The sequence below is a fragment of the Salvelinus alpinus genome, chromosome 32 (assembly GCF_045679555.1).
Source record: "Salvelinus alpinus chromosome 32, SLU_Salpinus.1, whole genome shotgun sequence".
NCBI classification, from domain to species: Eukaryota; Metazoa; Chordata; class Actinopteri; order Salmoniformes; family Salmonidae; genus Salvelinus; species Salvelinus alpinus.
In genome coordinates, this window is record NC_092117.1 from 17,937,846 (window position 1) to 17,959,570 (window position 21,725).

At 42.2% G+C, this 21,725-nt stretch overlaps 1 protein-coding gene across 1 annotated transcript in view; it reads left to right on the forward strand.

Moving 5' to 3' along the window:
- Positions 1-21,725, forward strand: part of LOC139562344 (protocadherin-15-like) — a 289,491-nt gene that overhangs the window by 225,487 nt on the left and 42,279 nt on the right. The window contains exons 25-26 of the mRNA XM_071380009.1: positions 20,589-20,698; positions 21,295-21,435. Of these exons, the coding sequence (XP_071236110.1) occupies positions 20,589-20,698; positions 21,295-21,435 (251 nt within the window). The remainder of the gene's footprint in view (positions 1-20,588; positions 20,699-21,294; positions 21,436-21,725) is intronic.

Here is a 21,725-nt window from a genome sequence, read left to right on the forward strand (position 1 = left end):
GGTGGCTCCTCTTCCTGTTCGGGCGGCGCTCGGCGCTCGTCGTCACCGGTCTACTAGCTGCCACCGATTCCCTTTTCCTTTTCTGTTGGTTATGTCTGTATTGGTTTCACCTGTTTCTCGTTTGGGGTTTTGCTCAGGGCTATTTAAGCCGTCTATGCCCGCCTGCTTTTGTGCAGGCTTATTTTCTGTTCTGTTTATGGATGGTTGCGTTTGTTTATTTTGTTGGACTGTTTTCGTGTCCTGTTTTGGGTAGGTCATATTTTATCGCCTGTTGTTGTTGGCGTGACCTTGTTCTGACCGGAATAAATTACGGTACCCAAAACCCTCTGCTCTCTGCGCCTGACTCCGCACCCACCACTCCTAGCTACATAGCAGCGTTCCCGATCAGGGCGCATGGCTGATAAATGGACATTTCCACTGGCCACTGATTGAAAGTGCTGTATCTCCCTCATTTTTCAGAGTAAAAGCCTGAAACAATGCCTAAAGACTGGCCATGTGTAGAGGAAGACACGGAGCTTGTGAACTGGGTCCCAAGTCTTTGTATGGTGTATAGGCTTTCAATGGAAAAACAGCCTTTCAAAATAATAGTACTTCCTGGTTCGATTTTCCTCGGGTTTTCGCCTGCCATATCAGTTCTGTTATACTCACAGATATTATTTTAACAGTTTTGGAAACTTTAGAGTGTTTTCTATCCAAATCTACTATATTTGCATATATTTGCATAAGCATATCCTATCTTCTGGGTCTGAGTAGCAGGCAGTTTAAAGTTTTTGGGCACGCTTTCCATCCAAAATTCCGAATGCTGCCCCCTACCTTAGTGAAGTTAATCAATCATGTCAATCATGTCTCATTAATCAATCATGTCTTACCCTTACACCAAGCTAAAACACTGAACCTGGGGTGAGACCTTGATTATTAACCTTTCACGAGCCTCTACCCCGGGTCCGGGATCACCCCCCACCCCCCCCACACACTGATTAGCATAGCTAGCATAGCTTCACAAGTAGATAGTAGCATCTAAATATCATTAAATCACAAGTCCAAGACACCAGATGAAAGATACAGATCTTGTGAATAAAGCCACCATTTCAGATTTTTAAAATGTTTTACAGGGAAGACAAAATATGTAAATCTATTAGCTAAACACGTTAGCAAAATACACCACTATTCTAACTCCATCAGTTTCTTACTCCTTCAGGTGCTATCACCAATTCGGCTCAACTAAGATATTGATAGCCAATAACCTATAAAAAAAACCATCAGATGACAGTCTGATAACATATTCATGGTATAGGATAGTTTTTGTTAGAAAAAAGTGCATATTTCAGGTAGAAATCACAGTTTACAATTGCACCGACCATCACAAATCGACTAGAATTACTAGATAGAGCAACGTGTATGACCAATTTACTCATCATAAAACATTTCATAAAAATAGACAAAGCATAGCAATGGAAAGACCCAGTTCTTGTGATTTCAGACCATATTTCAGATTTTCTAAGCGTTTTTCAGCGAAAACACAATAAATCGATAAGTTAGCATACCACATGTGCAAACGTTACCAGAGCATCGATTCCAGCCAAAGAGCGCTATAACGTAATCACCGCCAAAATATATTAATTTTTTCACTAACCTTCTCAGAATTCTTCCGATGACACTCCTGTAACATCATTTTACAACATACATATACAGTTTGTTCGAAAAGGTGCATATTTAGCCATACAAAACCGTGGTTACACAATAAAAATACTAGGAAATCAAGCCTCAATATGTCTGACGTCATCTATCAGAGTGATCTAGTTTAATTGAAAGCTAATCATATACTTGACTAAAAAATACAGGGTTGACAGGAATCGAAAGACAAATTAGTTCTTAATGCAACCGCTGATTTACATTTTTAAAATTATCCTTACTTTTCAATACAGGGTTCGCCAAGTGAAGCTATACCAAACAAAATGGCGAAATATGCGTTTAAAATATTTCGACAGAACAACAATTTATCATATTAAATATTGCTTACTTTGAGCTGTTCTTCCATCATATTCTTGGGCAATGTATCCTTTCTATGTTATAAACGTCTTTTGGTCGATAGATGTCCTCTGTCCTTCGAAATATCCACTAACGATCGAACGGGACCCCAAAACGTGTCCAAAGTTTCAGAGTGCACAACAAAGAAATTCCTCAAAATCGCACTAAACGGATATAAATTGCTATAAAACGGTTCAAATTAACTACATTATGATGTTTTTAACAACTATAACGACTGAAAACATGACCGGAGAAATATTGCTGGTTAGACAAGGATTTGGAATGAGGCAAGTCCGATGTCCTTCACGCTTCAGGCGCGCGACGAGAAAGGGCGGTCCCTATACATTTTGTGGTTTTATAATGGCTGGGATTGTGCAATAGACTCCATTCAAAACGTGATGACGTACAGACACCCAGAGGAAGACGTAGGCAGTGTCGGTTTCTTCATAGCATTCACTGTCGCCTTAAAAACAGACTCCAGATCAGGGGTAAAAATTTCTGAAATCTGAACCCTGTCATGAAAAGTGCTGTAGATATTGTTCTGTACCACTCAGAGACAAAATTCCAACTTCTATAGAAACTAGAAGGTGTTTTCTATCCAATAATAACAATAATATGCATATTGTACGATCAAGAATTTAGCACGAGGCAGTTTAATTTGGAGACCCAAATATGCTAATGCGGAACAGCACCCCCTATAGTTGCAAGAAGTTAATTAGAAATGTTTTTTTCCATGCACAGTGCTCGAAGCCACTTGTTGATATGACAATTGTGTTTTGACAGGATAATATAGCCAGACATGATGTACTTTGAGCAAATTACAAAAACATTAATTGGATCAAACGTGTTCTAAGCAAGAGGATAATGCTCTATGTGCTTATAGACTAAGAGCCAAAAGCAAAAGCTCTTTTAAACGAACTCAAGCCCATAGCATATGACTTGTTCTTTAGTTAGTTCAGTCCTATGCTCAGTTCTAAGATAATTGTCATTAGATGGGAATGCTAGAATGGACATTGTCTGTTATCAGTAACCTCACATGAGCAAGACCATGAGCAGTTTGTTATTTATTTGTTCTATTGGTTCTATCAAGGGTTAGGGATAGGGGTAATGGAACATTTGACCCTTTTGGCATGTGGCTGTTCTAAGAGGGACCTTTAAGACTGCGGTCTTTCTCTCTGGCTGGCGACACTCTGACTCGCTCACTGTGATATTAGCATGCAGCTCAGCGGGCCATTGAACATATCCCCACCACAGCACATTATTGAGTCAGCTTCTTAGACACGCTATTAGCATAGCAGACCAAGGTAGTATTATCGAGTATTACTAGAGGAAAACACCTTGTCAAACAACCAAGCTCTGCCAGCTGCAGAGAATTAACAGCGCTATGTCAACAATTAGGATGTAAATATTTGTTTGCTACTTCACAAACGCCACAGCATCTCTCTGTTTAAATGTGGCTATCCATAAAGGCTTTGAGAAAAATTACAGCTGACTTTGTTTTAATACCCTTGAGGAAGTGTTTCTTCGATAGTACAGTATTCCTGCACAGGAATCTGTCTTCCTGCACTTGAACATTGCTTATCTAAGATGTCCTTTGAGTGATATCTGAACCCAGTGGAACAAAAAGTCTGTTCTGTTATGTTTTTGGACCATAGAGAGTACTGGTGTACATGTCATGTGCTTCTGTGGCCACACAGTGAGAAGGGATTCAGTACTCTCTGTGGTGCTACTAATGGCCTTAGCCTGAAATAAAGGACTGTCTAGGGTCCACTAATATACTGTAGCTCCCCCAGACCTTTAGAAACTCATTAAAGAGTCATGAATAACCTGTGAATATAAATGTTATTTTTTGAAAGGCCTTAAGAACTGTTGCTCATAATGTAAAAGGAATTACCTAATAAAAACTGTTCAGTTGATTTCAAATAGAGAGACCTGTTGGCTTAAGTAGAATGGCCTCTACCCATAAACCTTTTATGCACAGCACAAGTTATTTTTACACCGCTTAGAGAGAGGATCTGCATCAGTCTTGCGTATCAGTTCAATAACATACGGAGAATTAGTTTGATCCCTGGTTGTCATAACAGACTGCTGTCTCTGGTTTTGATATGTGAGCTGTAATGTGCTCGCCCACACACATAAACGCTCAATCAATCTCTATCCTCTGTCTTACACTCTCGCCTTCAACACACTGTTTCTCTGATCTTTCTCCTATTTTCTTTTCTAAAACAGACATTAACATATGTGGGCATACACAGCAGGCTACACACACACTACACACACACTAACCCACACACCACCCACACACACAGTAGGCTACACACATTCACAGTAAAGGATTATCCATGGCCATACATATTGTGACTTTTTTGTACCTGCAGTGTGTAATTGAAATTCTACTGAAGACTCAAAGGTGCTGTCTTTTACCTCACCCTGCAAAGCAGACAGGCATCTTAGGTCAGTCATACTGTATACAGGCAGTATAGTAGACGCTGCTCATATCACACTGTCCACAGAAGGTCAATGCTACTACAGACAAACCTTTACAAAAACCTTTCTCTGGTTCTGTACTTCCGCAAAAGAGGTGATGGTAGCGACTACAGTTGAAGTCGGAAGTTTACATACACCTTAGCCAAATACATTTAAACTCAGTTTTTCACAATTCCTGACATTTAATCCTATTTAAAATTCCCTGTTTTAGGTCAGGTAGGATCACCACTTTATTTTAAGAATGTTAAATGTCAGAATAATAGTAGAGAAAATGATTTATTTCAGCTTTTATTTCTTTCATCACATTCCCAGTGGGTCAGAAGTTTACATACACTAAATTAGTATTTGGTAGCATTGCCTTTAAATTGTTTAACTTGGGTCAAACATTGGTGTAACTGAGTCAGGTGTCTAGGCCTCCTTGCTCGCACACGCTTTTTCAGTTCTGCCCACAAATTTTCTATGGGATTGAGGTCAAGGCTTTGTAATGGCCACTCCAATACCTTGACTCTGTTGTCCTTAAGCCATTTTTCCAAAACTTTGGAAGTATGCTTGGGGTCATTGTCCATTTGGAAGACCCATTTGCGACCAAGCTTTAACTTCCTGACTGATGTCTTGAGATGTTGCTTCAATATATCCACATCATTTTCCATCCTCATGATGTCATCTATTTTGTGAAGTGCACCAGTCCCTCCTGCATCAAAGCACCCCCACAACATGATGCTGCCACCCCCGTGCTTCACGGTTGGGATGTTGTTCTTCGGCTTGCAAGCCTCCCCCTTTTTCCTCCAAACGTAACGATGGTCATTATGGCCAAAGAGTTCTATTTTTGTTTCATCAGACCAGAGGACATTTCTCCAAAACATGTCCCCATGTGCAGTTGCAAACTGTAGTCTGGCTTTTTATGGCGGTTTTGGAGCAGTGGCTTCTTCCTTGCTGAGCGGCCTTTGAGGTTATATCGATATAGGACTCAGGATGTTTTACCTGTTTCCTCCAGCATCTTCACAAGGTCCTTTGCTGCTGTTCTGGGATTGATTTGCACTTTTCTCACCAAAGTACGTTCATCTCTTGGAGACAGAATGTGTCTCCTTCCTGAGCGTTATGACAGCTGCGTGGTCCCATGGTGTTTATACTTGCGTACTATTGTTTGTACAGATGAACGTGGTACCTTCAGGCGTTTGGAAATTGCTCCCAAGGATGAACCAGACATGTGGAGGTCTACAATTTATTTTCTGAGGTCTTGGCTGATTTCTTTTGATTTTCCCAAGCTGTCAAGCAAAGAGGCACTGAGTTTGAAGGTAGGATTTGAAATACATCCACAGGTACACCTCCAATTGACTCAAATTATGACAATTAGCCTGTCAGAAGCTTCTAAAGCCATGACATAATTTTCTGGAATTGTCCAAGCTGTTTAAAGGTACAGTCAACTTAGTGTATGTAAACTTCTGACCCACTGGAATTATGATACAGTGAATTAAAAGTAAAATCATCTGTCTGTAAACAATTGTTGGAAAGATTACTTGTCATGCACAAAGTATGTGTCCCAACTGACTTGCCAAAACTGTAGTTTGTTAACAATAAATTTGTGGAGTGGTTGAAAAATGAGTTTTAATGACTCCAACCTAAGTATATGTAAACTTCCGACTTCAACTGTATATAATCATTCAATATTATATTATATATGTGTGTGTGTGTGTGTGTGTGTGTGTGTGTGTGTGTGTGTGTGTGTGTGTGTGTGTGTGTGTGTGTGTGTGTGTGTGTGTGTGTGTGTGTGTGTGTGTGTGTGTGTGTGTGTGTGTGTGTGTGTACAGTACCAGTTAGTACACACCTACTCATTCAAGGTTTTTCTTTATTTTGACTATTTTCTACGTTGTAGAATAGTAGTGAAGACATCAAAACTATGAAATAACACATATGGAATAACCAAATAATTCTTAAGCAAATCAAAATATATTTTATATGTGAGATTCTTCAAAGTAGGCACCCTTTGCCTTGATGACACCTTTGAACACTCTTGGCATTCTCTCAACCAGCTTCATGAGGTAGTCACCTGGAATGCATTTAAATTAACAGGTATACATTGTTTAAAGTTATTTTGTGGAATTTCTTTCCTTCTTAATGCGTTTGAGCCAATCAGATGTATTTGTGACAAGGTAGAGGTGGTATACAGACGATACCCCTATTTGGTAAAAGACCAAATCCATATTATTGCAAGAACAGCTCAAATTAGCAAAGATAAACAACAGTCCATCATTACTTTAAGACATGAAGGTCAGTCAATCCGGGAAATTTTCTTCAAGTGCAGTCGCAAAAAACATCAAAGGTCTAATGAAACTGGCTCTCATAAGGACTGCCACAGGAAAGGAAGATCCAGAGTTCCCTTTGCTGCCGAGGATACGTTCATTAGAGTTACCAGCCTCAGAAATTGCAGCCCAAATAAGTTTTTCACAGAGTTCAGGTAGACACATCTCAACATCAGCTGTTCAGAGGAGACTGCGTGAATCAGGCCTTCATGATCGAATTGCTGCAAAGAAACCACTACTAAAGGACACCAATAAGAAGACCAGGCTTGCTTGGGCCAAGAAACACGAGCGATGGACATTAGACCGGTGGAAATTTGTCCTTTGGTCTGATGGGTCCACATTTGTGAGACACAGAGTAGGCGAACGGATGATCTCCGCATGTTTGGTTCCCTCACTGAAGCATGGAGGAGGAGGTGTGGACACTTTTGTTGATTTAAAAAAAAAATATGACACACTTAACCAGCATGGCTACCACAGCATTCTGCAGTGATACACCATCCCGTCTGGTTTGCACTTAGTGGGATTATCATTCGTTTTTCAACAGGACAATGACCCAACACACCTCCAGGCTGTGTAAGGGCTATTTGATCAAGAAAGAGAGTGATGGAGTGCTGCATCAGATGACCTGGCCTCCACAATCCCCCAACCTCAACCCAATTGTGATGGTTCGGGATGAGTTGGACCGCAGATTGAAGGAAAAGCAGCCAACAAGTGCTCAGCATATGTGGGAACTCCTTCAAGACTGTTGGAAAAGCATTCCAGGTGAAGTTGGTTGAGAGAATGTCAAGAGTGTGCAAAGCTGTCATCAAGGCAAATGGTAGCTACTTTGAAGAGTCTAGAAGAAGAATTTAACACTTTTTTGGTTACTAGATAATTCCATTTGTGTTATTTCATAGTTTTGTTGTCTTCACTATTATTCTACAATGTAGAAAATAGTAAAAATAAAGAAAAACCCTTGAATGAGTAGGTTTGTCCAATCTCTTGACTAGTTCTGTATTAGGTGTAGGGGGTTAGTTTTATTTATTTGGCCTTTTTTATGATTATACCGATAACAGACAGAACAGGTAGAGGGCAGAACACACCCAGATCCCCTACTAAATCAAACCCACCTCAACCCCCCCAAAAATTAAGATATTATTAAACAAAAAGTAAAACAATTATAATACAAATTCTAATTTGTGTTGGTTTATGGAGTTGTGAAATTAGCTTCTACAAAGGATAGGAAAGGTTGCCAGATATTATAAAATGTAATTGCAGATCCCCTAACGGAGTAGCATGTTTTCTCTAGCTTCGGATGTTGCATAACTTCCTTTATCCAGTGGTTAAAAGTAGGATGAAATTGATCCTTCCACTTAAACAGTAGAAGACATCTAGCTGGAAGAGTAGTAAATGTCAGTATGTTGCCCATAGAACTGTTTAGAGGGGCCACTGCATAGAACAGTTTTTTTTAAACTAGGCAAGTCAGTTAAGAACAAATTCTTATTTACAATGACGGCCTAGGAACAGTGGGTTAACTGTCTTGTTCATGGGAAGAACGACAGATTTTTACCTTGTCAGCTCGGGAATTCGATCTAGCAACCTTTCGGTTACTGGCCCAATGCTCTAACCACTAGGCTACCTGCCGCCCCATAAAGAGGGGCCTCCTGCGGTGCCACTCCATAGAACTGTTTAGAGGGGCTTCCTGTGGTGCCACTCCATAGAACTGTTTAGAGAGGCCTCCAGTGGTGCCACTCCGAATAATGCAATAAAGGCAGAAGGTTCTGTAGGACTCATCGATATCCAGAAATCTGTCAATTTCGGGCATGTCCAAAACATGTGTAATAAAGTAACAGGAGCCTGCTTACATCGGTCACAAGTGGGATCAGGGAAATTAGGATTTTGAATGGGAATAATTTTTTGATCTACAAAAAGTCACGAAGATTTACGAATTTGTGTGAATGTCTGTGCTTGCACGCATGCATGCTAGATAGTCCTGTCATCAGCCATGGAGGATGGCATGTGTCTGTCTACAAGGCACCACGGCCAGGTTAGGACAAACCAAGTCATAGCTAGCCACAGTATCCCTCCATTTGACAGAGAGGCCTCCCCATGTGTGTTAAATGAGACAGTGAAACATAATCCACATGATGGGATACAAAATGCTGTCCTCTGCATGCTGACACTTGTCTTGCATAATACTTTGAGAAGAGGGCAATAGGCTCATGTTCTTTGGTGGATTTCTGAGTCATTTGTTTGGACAGCCTTGACTGTTAAATGGGCTTACCAAGCTTGTCAGTCAGCAAAATAAACACCATTCTGTGCTAATATCTGCTAGCTTTGCTTTGGACTCGGCCTGCACTGACACTGCACTTTTCTCAGTAGGCCAGAAGGAGGAGATTTGGAAAAGTGTTCACTCAGACGTACATAGGGGAAATATCGAGACTAATTGCAATTGATTAAAATAGAAGACCGAAAAATTGTATTCGTTTACAGTTAACACTAGAATGGCTGGGCCTCAACGAGTACCAATAGCCGCTCTTGGGGTATCTATTTTCACAGTCTATTAAATTGATTTAATATACACCATTACACTAAGTCCATTAGTAGTTGTTTAAGAAACATTATGGTACTAAGAAAATGTATTTCAAATGAACAGAATAGCATATTTTGAGTTGAAATATGTTACTAGTCTGTTCTTAGTAGTAATTTTTCCAACAATTGTTTACATACAGATTATTTCACTTATAATTCACTGTATCACAATTCCAGTGGGTCAGAAGTTTACATACACTAAGTTGACTGTGCCTTTAAACATCTTGGAAAATTCCAGAAAATGATGTCATGAATTTAGAAGCTTCTGTTAGGATAGTTGACATAATTTGAGACAGTTGGAGGTGTACCTGTGGATGTATTTCAAGGCCTACCTTCAAACTCAGTGCCGCTTTGCTTGACATCATGGGAAAATCAAAAAAAATCAGCCAGGACCTCAGAAAAAGAATTGTAGACCTCCACAAGTCTGGTTCATCCTTGGGAGCAATTTCCAAACGCCTGAAGGTACCACGTTCATCTGTACAAACAATAGGACGCAAGTATAAACACCATGGGACCACGCAGCCGTCATACCGCTCAGGAAGGAGACGCGTTCTGTCTCCTAGAGATGAACGTACTTTGGTGAGAAAGGTGCAAATCAATCCCAGAACAACAGCAAAGGACCTTGTGAAGATGCTTGAAGAAAGAGGAAGAACACCATCCAAACCGGGAAGCACGGGGGTGGCAGCATCATGTTGTGGGGGTGCTTTGCTGCAGGAAGTACTGGTGCACTTCACAGGGCAATAAATTGCAATGTCCCTACTGTGAGACGCCTAAGAAAGCGCAACAGGGAGACAGGACGGACAGCGGATCGTCCTCGCAGTGGCAGACCACGTGTAACAACACCTGCACAGGATCAGTACATCCGAACCTCACACCTGCGGGACAGGTACAGGATGGCAACAACAACTGCCCGAGTTACACCAGGAACGCACAATCCCTCCATCAGTGCTCAGACTCTCCGCAATAGGCTGAGAGAGGCTGGACTGAGGGCTTGTAGGCCTGTTGTAAGGCAGGTCCTCACCAGACATCACCGGCAACAACGTCGCCTATGGGCACAAACCCATCGTCGCTGGACCAGACAGGACTGGCAAAAAGTGCTCTTCACTGACGAGTTGCGGTTTTGTCTCACCAGGGGTGATGGTCGGATGTGTCTCAGTTGTTGAATCTTGTTATGTTCACACATATGTTCACACGTTATATTAAGTAAAAATAAAAGTGTTCATTCAGTATAGTTGTAATTGTCATTATTACAAATATTTATATAAAAATCGGCCGATTTAATTGGTATCGGCTTTTTTTGGTCCTCCAATAATCGGTATGGGTATCGGCGTTGAAAAATCAGAATCGGTCGACCTCTAGTCGTTGCAAATGACTGCTAAATATAAATACACACATACATGCCGCATGAGGCCTGCACTCTACCACACATGCACAGCATGTCAGTCACCCAGTGTGTTGTTTGGGACTGTGTTTGTAGTAGGTCATGTTCTCAACACCATTGAGAGTGTGGAGGCTGACTCTTGGTGACCTGCTCCAGTGCTCAACTGTGTTGTGACGTTACGCTTCAAAGAGCCAGAGCAAGACTGACACTTATCAGCATGCAGCGTGCACAGCAGGCACATCACACTCATGTACACACACACACACACACATAAGCACAAGCGCACATATACACACACACACACGTGCTCACGTACATGCCTCTTTTATATACAAATGCCTTTCGATATTCTTCAGCTGACAAGCAACAACAATACAGCATCTTTCCCGGCCTTTAGTCCGCTCTGCAATTATGATTCAGACAAACTGGGGGGAAATAAAACCAATCCTGTTGCTTTTCACAAAAGAGTTGACTTGACTTCCTACGTAATGGAATATTGGAATATTGCTGTATAATACTACAATTTACTATAATACTATAATACTTCAATTTGGTTTAAATAATGCAAAAACACAGTGTTGGAGAAGAAAGTAAAAGTGCAATTTGTGCCATGTAAAAAAGCTAACGTTTAAGTTCCTTGCTCAGAACACGAGAACATATGAAAACTGGTGGTTCAATATTCCTAGTTCTTCAATATTCCCAGTTAAGAAGTTTTAGGTTGTAGTTATTATAGAAATCATGACATGTCGACTATTTCTCATTATACCATTTGTATTTCATATACCTTTGACTATTGGATGTTCTTATAGGCACTTTAGTATTGCCAGCCTAATCTCGGGAGTTGATAGGCTTGAAGTCATAAACACCGCTGTATCATGATACAAGGCGAGACCCAGATGCAGACACAGGAGGCAGATGGTTGGAGTCTTACAATGTTTAATAATCCAAAAGGAGTAGGCAAGAGAATGGTCATGGACAGGCAAAAGGTCAAAACCAGATCAGAGTCCAGGAGGTACAGAGTGGCAGAGGTCAAGGCAGGCAGAATGGTCAGGCAGGCGGGTACAGAGTCCAGAACAGGCAAGGGTCAAAACCGGGAGGACTTATAAAAAGAGAATAGCAAAGGCAGGAGTACGGGAATAAAGGCTGGTTGACTTGGAACATACAAGATGTACTGGCACAGAGAGACTGGGATAAACACACTGGGGAAAACAAGCGACACTTGGAGGGGGTGGAGACAATAATGAGGACAGGTGAAACTGATCAGGGTGTGACACGCTGTGCTTCAAGTATTGCTAAGAACTGCTGCGAAACGCAGTAAACTGCTGTTTGAATGAATGCTTATGAGCCTGCTGCTGCCTACCACCGCTCAGTCAGACTGCTCTATTAAATCATAGACTTAATTATAATATAATAAACACAGAAGTCGGTTAGGACATCGACTTTGTGCATGACACAAGTAATTTTTCCAACAATTGTTTACAGACATATTTCACTTATAATTCACTGTATCACAATTCCAGTGGGTCAGAAGTTAACATACACTAAGTTGACTGTGCCTTTAAACAGCTTGGGACATTCCAGAAAATTATGTCATGGCTTTAGAAGCTTCTGTTAGGCTAATTGACATCATTTGAGTCAATTTGAGGTGTACCTGTGGATGTATTTCAAGGCCTACCTTCACACTCAGTGCCTCTGCTTGACATCATGGGAAAATCAACAACTAAAAAATCAGCCAGGACATCGCCTGAAGGTACCACGTTCATCTGTACAAACAATAGTACGCAGGTATAAACACCATGGGACCACGCAGCCGCCATACCGTTCAGGAAAGAGACGCATTCTGTCTCCTAGAGATGAAAGTACTTTGGTGCGAAAAGTGCCAATCAATCCCAGAACAGCAGCAAAGGACCTTGTGAAGATGCTGGAGGAAACAGGTACAAAAGTATCTATATACACAGCAAAACAATTCCTATATCGACATGACCCGAAAGGCCGCTCAGCAAGGGAGAAGCCACTGCTCCAAAACCGCCATAAATAAGCCAGACTACGGTTTGCAACTGCACATGGGGACAAAGATTGTACTTTTTGGAGAAATGTCCTCTGGTCTGATGAAAGAAAAATACAACAGTTTAGCCATAATGACCATCGTTATGTTTGGAGGAAAAAGGGGGAGGCTTGCAAGCCGAAGAATACCATCCCAACCGTGAAGCACAGGGGTGGCAGCATCATGTTGTGGGGGTGCTTTGCTGCAGGAGGGACTGGTGGACTTCACAAAATAGATGGCATCATGAGGAGGGAAAATTATGTGGATATATTGAAGCAACATCTCAAGACATCAGTCAGGAAGTTAAAGCTTGGCCGCAAATGGGTCAACCAAATGGACAATGACCCCAAGCATACTGTGGCAGACCAGGGGGCTGGGTCAAAACGTTTACACAGATCAGACACAGACAGAGTAGGATTAGCTCAGTTTCAAAGGTGTTTATGAAAATAAAAGTCCAAAAGAAAAGAATAGGTCTCCCCCAAGATACCCTCTCCGGGATACCGTCTTCTGGGCTCCGGGTCTTGCTATATCCTGTGGGGATCAAAAACTGAACTCCCTCCTGTTACTGCTGGTTCCGTCCCCAACTATACAGGAGTCCTTTCCTCCCCCAGTCTCTCCCCTGTGCACTGCCCTTCTGGCAGCTTTATGGGACTTGTACAGCTGGTGAGCAATCAGCCCTTGATTAGTCACCAATCCCCAATCAGCCACAATTAGTCCTGGCAGGAGAGCCCGTCGAGACCTGGCACGTCCAGCAGATGGAGCCATCGCCTCGTGATGTATACTCCGTCTGTCACCAGGCCTCGACGAGTCTCCCCCTGGTGGCTGACCTGCTGTACGCCAAAATACTTCCAAAGTTGTGGCAAAATGGCTTAAGGGCAACAAAGTCAAGGTATTGGAGTGGCCATCACAAAGCCCTGACCTCAATCCTATAGAAAATGTGTGGGCAGAACTGAAAAAGCGTGTGCGAGCAAGAAGGCCTACAAACCTGACTCAGTTACAAGGTGTATGTAAACTTCTGACTTCAACTGTAGTTAACCTAGTAATATCATCAACCATGTGTAGTTAACTAGTGATTATGTGAAGATCATTGTTTTTTATAAGATAAGTTTAATGCTAGCTAGCAACTTACCTTGACTCCTTGCAGCCACAAGGTCCTTTTGACGCTGCACTTTCCTCGTGGATTGCAATTTAATCGGCCAAAATCGGTGTCCAAATAGGTCGATTACCGATTTGTTATGAAAACTTGAAATTGGCACTAATTAATCGGCCATCGGTCGACCTCTACTTAAAACCCTAAATGTTTTGGGGATCAGCTCCCCTCGATGTCTCCATCCCCATTCCTCTCCATCTCTGCCTACAGTGCATGTCTAAGTATTACCTTTCATTTAGAAAGTTCTCTATTCAGTCCCTGAAGCATGCTGCAACACAGTGGTCTGTAATAGTATTGCATCATTTTAATAGTGATGCACTTTGTATTTTAGCTTAAACTTTTACTGGTTTAGTCTACAGTACGATTTGTATGATTTAAGAGTGTGGATAAAAAAAATTCGCCAAGGGTTGGGGTCAAGTTATTGTCAAATCCATGTTTTCATGAAGTCACATTTTTTATATAAAGTGGGCATGATTGTATTCATATGATCATTATTTCCAGAATGAATAACATTGAATTGGCTTCAACTTTCAACCGTAGCCTGTAAAGGAGGCTAACAAATATAGCTCACTGATGTGGTTGTTAGGAGTCACATTGAGACACAACTCAACACCTGTGAGTCTGCCCTTGGCATTTGATAATAGCACCTAATTAGTATTCAGCCAGTGGATTGATGTGTAAAAATACACGAATGAAATTTTGGAAAATGTAAGGTGCAGGTTAATGGATTAGGCGTATTCCCTGTGCAAATCTTGCAGCGTGACTGAATTTACTGTGCTGTGGCTGCCTAATATAATAAGTCACGTCCTCTTAATAGAAGGTAATGTATGGAGCCTGGATTCAAAGGTCCCTTCTTAAAGTCCCAATGCAGTCAAATACAACAACAAAAAGCCAGTAAATTGCAAAACCACAAAGAGGAGATACTAACTTTCCATGTGTAGGGCGTTGAATCAGTTCTACTTTGATATAAAGCCCATTTAGGCTTATTTAACACTGATCTAACATAGTCATAAACTATGTAGAAGTATCACCTTCACAAACACTGCCTAATACATAAATACTGAACAGAATGCAGGTGTCGGCTTGTGGCAAGAACACCAGGCACAGAAAGATTATGCACAGTAACATATCCGCTTCTGTATGTATGCAACATTTATGAATGTCCATGCAATGCTTATGAGTGTGGTTCTTATGATAACCCACAGTGGTTTTTAATGTTTTACGCAGTGCTAACTGTACATAGGGCTTTTAGACTCATGTACTGCAATATACGAATTTGTGTCGTGAGACCTTACCAGTGACCTATGACCTGAATCATATACTCATATACACTCATATACTCTGTCCTCTGTGCTTCAGACCCACTGTGTTCACTCAACACGTTATCTTATGCAATACAGGCTGCAGAGAGAAAGAGAGAGAGAAAAAGAGAGAATGAGAGAGAGAGAGAGATAAAGCCCCTTGAATTGAAAATTGAGAGAGAGAGTGTGTGTGTGTGTGTTGGCACGGTAACATTCTCCCCTGTGGCACGCAGCATGGTTTGCACTCCTCTGCCATGTCTCGTCAACGTCACTCTGAGTTTGGCCCCGGGGCCTGGCACCCGCTGACACCTCTGTGTGACGCTCTGCACACTGGCATGTCATTCACACTCTCTCATGCTGACACATTGGAGAGAGTCTCTTTCTCTCCTTGTTTTTCTTTCTAATTTTCTGTCTCTTTTTCTCTCTTACCGCCTCCTCTCTCTGCCTGTGCCTCTTTTTCAGTCTCTCTCTCTCTCTCTCTCTCTCTCTCTCTCTCTCTCGCTCCTCATTGTCCTGTTCATCTTATCTAAATATGAAAGGCTTTGGAATCACCCCCCCTTGTCCCTCCTCCATGCTACATGGTTCTGCTCTATGTATAATTGAATCCTAGAATACACCGACTTCTTTGGCTCACACTAATTTAAGTTCCTTATTAGCCACGTCCCTCTCTGGATTGACTTGTTGTTGTCCCTTTGTAGTTCAGTTTTGGGGGGGTTGCAGAATTCTGTCTTGTTCATACACACACACGCACAGACACACCACATACACAAATGCAAGCACACAGACCAACACACATCCTTTGGGATTTCACAGTCGCTAACACCCTCGGGCGAAGCTGCTTTTGAGCGCGACTGCAACCAGTCAACTCTGGCCGCTCTGCGCTGAGCATGTTAGCGTAGCGTGTCACAGCCTCAATTAAGTCAAATCAAATTGTGTTTGTCCCAGGTTTCGTAAACAACAGGTGTAGACTAAAACTGAAGTGCTTAATTATGAGCCGTTCCCAACAATGCAGAGAGAAGAAACATTTAGAAATAATAGAAAAGTAAAATGCATAATAATAAAAGTAATAGTAAATACACAATGGGTAACAATAACTTGGCTGTATACATGGGGTACCAGTACTGAGTTGATGTAGAGGGGTATGAGGTAATTAAGGTAGATACACTACATGACTAAAAGTATGTGGATACCTCCTTGTCGAACATCTCATTATTCACGGGCATTAATATGGATTTGGTTCCCCCTTTGCTGCTATAAACAGCCTCCACTCTTCTGGGAAGGCTTTCCACTAGATGTTGGAACATTGTTGCGGGGACTTGCTTCCATTACGCCACAAAAGTGTTAGTGAGGTCAGGCACTGATTTTGGGCGATTAGGCCTGGCTCGGCGTTCCAATTCATCCCAAAGGTGTTCGATGGGGTTGAGGTCAGAGTTCTGTGCAGGCCAGTCAAGCACCTCCAAACCGATCTCGACCAACCATTTCTATATGGACCTCGCTTTGTGTATAGGGGGAAATGTAAGCACAGAATCGTCTAGAATATAATTGTATGCTGTAACATTAAGATTTCGCTTCACTGTAACTAAGGGGCCTAGCCCGAACCATGAAAAACAGCCCCACACCATTATTCCTCCTCCACAAACTTTACAGTTGGGACTATGCATTGGGGCAGGTAGCGTTCTCCTGCCATCTGACAAATCTAGATTTGTCCGTCGGACTGCCAGATGGGGAAGCGGGATTCATCACGCCAGAGAACGCGTTTCCACTTCTCCAGAGTCCAATGGCGGCGAGCTTTACACCAGTCCAGCCGATGCATGGCATTGCACATGGTGACTGTGTTGGTGTGACTGTGTTGGTTTGTATGGACCATGATAGATCCTTAGTCATGTGGACACAGAGGAACTTGAAGCTCTCGACCTGCTCCACTACAGCCCTGTCAATGTGAATGGGGTGCGTACTTAGCTCTTCATTTCGTGTAGTCCATGATCAGCTCCTTTGTCTTACTGACGTTGAGGGAGAGGTTGTTGTCCTGTCACCACACTGCCAGGTCTCTGACCTCCTTCCTAAGGGCTATCTCATCATTGTCGGTGATCAGGCCTACCACCGGCGTGTCATCGTCGGCCACGCAGTCGTGTGTGAACAGGGAGTACAGGAGGGGACTAAGCACGCACCCCTTAGGGGCACCCGTGTTGAGCGTCGGGGTGGTGGATGTGTTGTTGTCTAACCTCACCACCTGGGGAACGTCCGTCAGGAAGTCCAGGATCCAGTTAGTTGCAGAGAGAGGTGTTCAGTCCCAGGGTCCCCAGCTGAGGGGACTATGGTGTTGAACGCTGAGCTGTAGTCTATGAACAGCATTCTCACATAGTTATTTCCCCTCTTGTCCAGGTGGGAAAGGGCATTGTGATGTGCAATAGAGATTGCGTCATCTGTGGATCTGTTGGGGCGGTATGCGAATTGGTGTGGGTCCAGGGTGTCTGGGCTGATGGTGTTGATGTGAGCCCTGACCAGCCTTTCAAAGCATTTCATGGCTACAGATGTGAGTGCTGTGGGGCAATAGTCATTTAGACAGGTTATCTTGGCGTTCTTGGGCACAGGGACAATGATGGTCTGCTGGAAACATGTAGGTATTATAGACTGAGTCAGGGAGAGGTTGAAAATGTCAGTGAAAACTTGCCAGCTGGTCAGTGCATGCTCTGAGTACGTGTCCTGGTAATCTGTCTGGCCCTGCGGCTTTGTGAATGTTAACCTGTTTAAAGGTTTTAGTCACATCGGTTACGGACATCATGATCACGCAGTCGTCTGCAACCCTTGTAGCATTTATAGTAGCATTAGCCTCAATTCACAATAATCTCACCCAATGTTTGACTTCAGGTCCAGGCAGCAATATATTAGCTTCAACCCTGTAAGCCTGTTGCTCTGCTGCTGCACTCCTACACATTAGTGGCAATGGGCAACAGAGTCAGTACTACACAGTACTGGTGTACACTTAGTGTACAAAACATTAAGAACACCTGCTCTTTCCATGACATAGACTGACAAGGTGAATCCGGGTGAAAGCTATGATCCCTTATTGATGTCACTTGTTAAATCCACTTTAATCAGTGTAGATGAAGGGGAGGAAACAGGTTAAAGGATTTTTAAGCCTTGAGACATGGATTATGTATGTGTGCCATTCAGACGTTGAATGGACAAGACAAAAGTTTTAAGTGCCTTTGAACAGGGTATGGTAGTAGGTGCCAGGCACACTGGTTTGTGTCAAGAACTGCAACGCTGCTGGGTTTTTCACGCTCAACAGTTTCCCGTGTGTATCAAGAATGGTACACCACCCAAAGGACATCCAGCCAACTTGACACAACTGTGGGAAGCGTTAGAGTCAACATGGGCCAGCATCCCTGTGGAGTCCATGCCCCCTGAGGGGGGGGGGGTCCAACTCAATATGAGGAAGGTTTTCTTATGTTTTGCTCACTCAATGTATAGAGTTAGCCTTAACTAGAGTTAAAAACATGCCAACCTTCCCCAACCAGTGTCTTGCTGGTTTTCCAGGGGCACATTTTCCCCAAGCCCCAGTGTATTTCCTTCACTGATATCGTAACTCTAGCAGCTCCCAGAGTCATTTAGTCTGTGTTGGCCTTTGCCAAGTCTCTCTCCGTCATCCCTCTTAAAGCTTCTACAAAGAGAACACTTCATATGGATAGACTTGATTCATAGTGAGTGTTAAGAGGAGGGTCTGTATTTATAGAAAAGTTTTTGAAAGGCTTAGACAGCAAAGGCCCAGGTGTGGATTGGAGCTGTGATTTATTCATCCATGCATGCTTACTGATGTGATACTGGAATTTGTTCAATGTCAGGACTTAATGTCCATGCTTTGCATAAGTACACAGGAAGTTATGTTGTCTCAACTGAAATTCTTACAGATTTCTGCACATGGTGTATCAAAATTACCATTGACCTTCTGTCTCTCAAGACATTGTTTCCTCAAATACAGATTGTTTTCTAAGCCACCTGATATTCACTTTTAGATTATATAGGTTTCTATGAGGTTTCATCTCTCACTTCTTCAGTTTATCTCCCTGACAGTCAAATGATTATTGCATGTTGTCTAGCAGGGATAGTTGATATTCTTTGAGGTGTACTAATATTTTCTCATATGCTTACTGTATGTGTCTCGTGAATAAATCCAGTTGTTGTAAAGAAGATGCCTATATCTTTTTCCCAGTGCAAATGCCTCACACCGACCTTCATGTTCAATATGGGAAATGGATGCTGTCTCCTCTTTGGTTCCTCTCATGAAATCACTTTTATATGGAAGAGCCGTGCTATTAAAACACGAGAACAAACCCCTGGAGTAAAAGTCTGACTCTGTTTTTACGTTTGTTCTTACCTGAAGGCATGCTTTATTATTGATGCTATAAAATGCATGGGGGTCAGGGAAGACAGGAAGGAGTAATGAAATGACAGCGTTGACACGGTGGTTTAAACTGCCTTGGGTTGCCAATATGGTTTACAGCTGGGAGACGCTCCTTTATCTTTTACTTCCTCTACTGCGGAAGGTTCTGTAACCCTGACACTGAATGGAGTTTAGTGTACATAATAGAATACGACTCCCACACCTTATGATTTGATCGTTACTTTTCCCCACAAAGCTTTCACAGGGAAGGCTTTTTATCTCTTGACATGATTGACTGTAGGCTGAAGTGAAACTAGTCTTGAAGCAACACGAGACACACATACACACTCACTGACAGTATTACAAAAGCACACACAGTAAGATGGCATTATCAACTTAAATCATCTCATGCCGACACTCTGCCAAGCTAGCGTTCAGCGCTATTTATTGCAACCGCTACTTCTATGGAGACCTGTGACAAGCTTATCTGTCGTAGATGTGGATGAGAATGCATTCTTTATGTGTGATAGTCAGCCATGGCTGTTAGCTGTTATTAGCCATTGTCTCTCCTATCATGGAAATAACAGCTCATGCTATCTCATGCTATTCACGGCACAATAGAGGAAGTGTTAAATATCAAGGACATTGTTGTGATCTTTTTTTATCTTGACAACCTGAAGACACCGACGTAATGTTCACTTGAAGTTGTCAAGCTAAGATAAAGTGTTAAATGCTATTGTAGAAACATTGAATGTTTGAATATAGTCTCCTTTAGTGCAATTTTCAAATATGCCATATTCAACAATGTGTTTGCTAAATGTGGTGGTAAGGTGCAGAGTGTCAGAGAATTGGATTTTGTCACAATGGATTTTTTTCAGGAAGTTGTCAGTGGTAATGTGTCCAGGGATATTTAGTCATATTGGATGTCATCTCTGTCTCCAGGTTTGCTCTTGTCAGTGAGCTGGCCCCAGTAGGCAGACCAGTGGGCAGCATCCTGGCAGCCGCCATGAACCAGACAATCTTCTACTCCATCGTAGGAGGAAACGAAGGCGGTAAGTGTAGAAACGTACCCTCCAGTGCCATAGATAGAACAAACACTTGCCAAAATAGGAAAAGGTCACATTTCTGTCTTAAATTCTTGCAATAATATACAATCCATGGAAAATGCTGAGAAATTACCTGAAACAAAAAATTGGCTGCACTTTACTTGTGGTAAAAGTAACTATTGTTAAGGTAACTATTTTTAACAACAGTAGAAGTTTCCTTTTATCACAGTCAATTTCCATGTCTATGAAGTCAACGTGCAATAGTCTTCATCAATGTGTGATGTCTACTGCTGATTAATGCATCGACTTGGGAATGTCCTAAATGAGTGCTTTAAACCTGAGCATCTGGAAGTAGTGAAATTAAATGTATAATGGGGCTAATGAACTGCATCACAATTAAACAGTGTGTGCAGGTACAGTATCAGCAGCTGGCTGCAAAAAGCCCAAATAAAAAAACTATAGGTTATAATCTTTGTGGTTGGCAGTTGGCACAGACACAGACACAAAATTAACCTCTTTTTTTTTATCCAATGTTGATCCTGTCAGTGAGTGCTACCAATGTCTTCCTCATGTTGTACTGATTGTTTTTTGGTTGGTTGTAGGTGAGTTCCAAGTGAGTAACCGGACTGGTGTGATCTCCACGGCTAAGCCTCTGGATTATGAGACTGTCACCAGCTACGTGCTCAGGGTTCAGGCTGACTCCATGGTCGTGGTCATGGCCCAACTGCGGGTTCCCTCTAAATGTAAGAGGGCGATATTGAACTGGAGTAGGGGGCTGGGACGCTACATCAAGTGTTCACCTTTCCAGCTAGATACCGTGGTTGTCCTTGGTTTGTGGTACTTAGAGGAGTTGACAGCATATTTATTTCTACAATTATTAGTCATTTAGCAGACACTCTTATCCAGAAGAACTAACAGGAGCAATTACCTTCTTCAAGGGCACATCGGAAAAAATGTCAGTTACTGTAGTCAGCTCAGGGATTCGAACCAGCAACTTTTTGGTTACTGGCCCAACGCTCTTAACTGCTAGGTT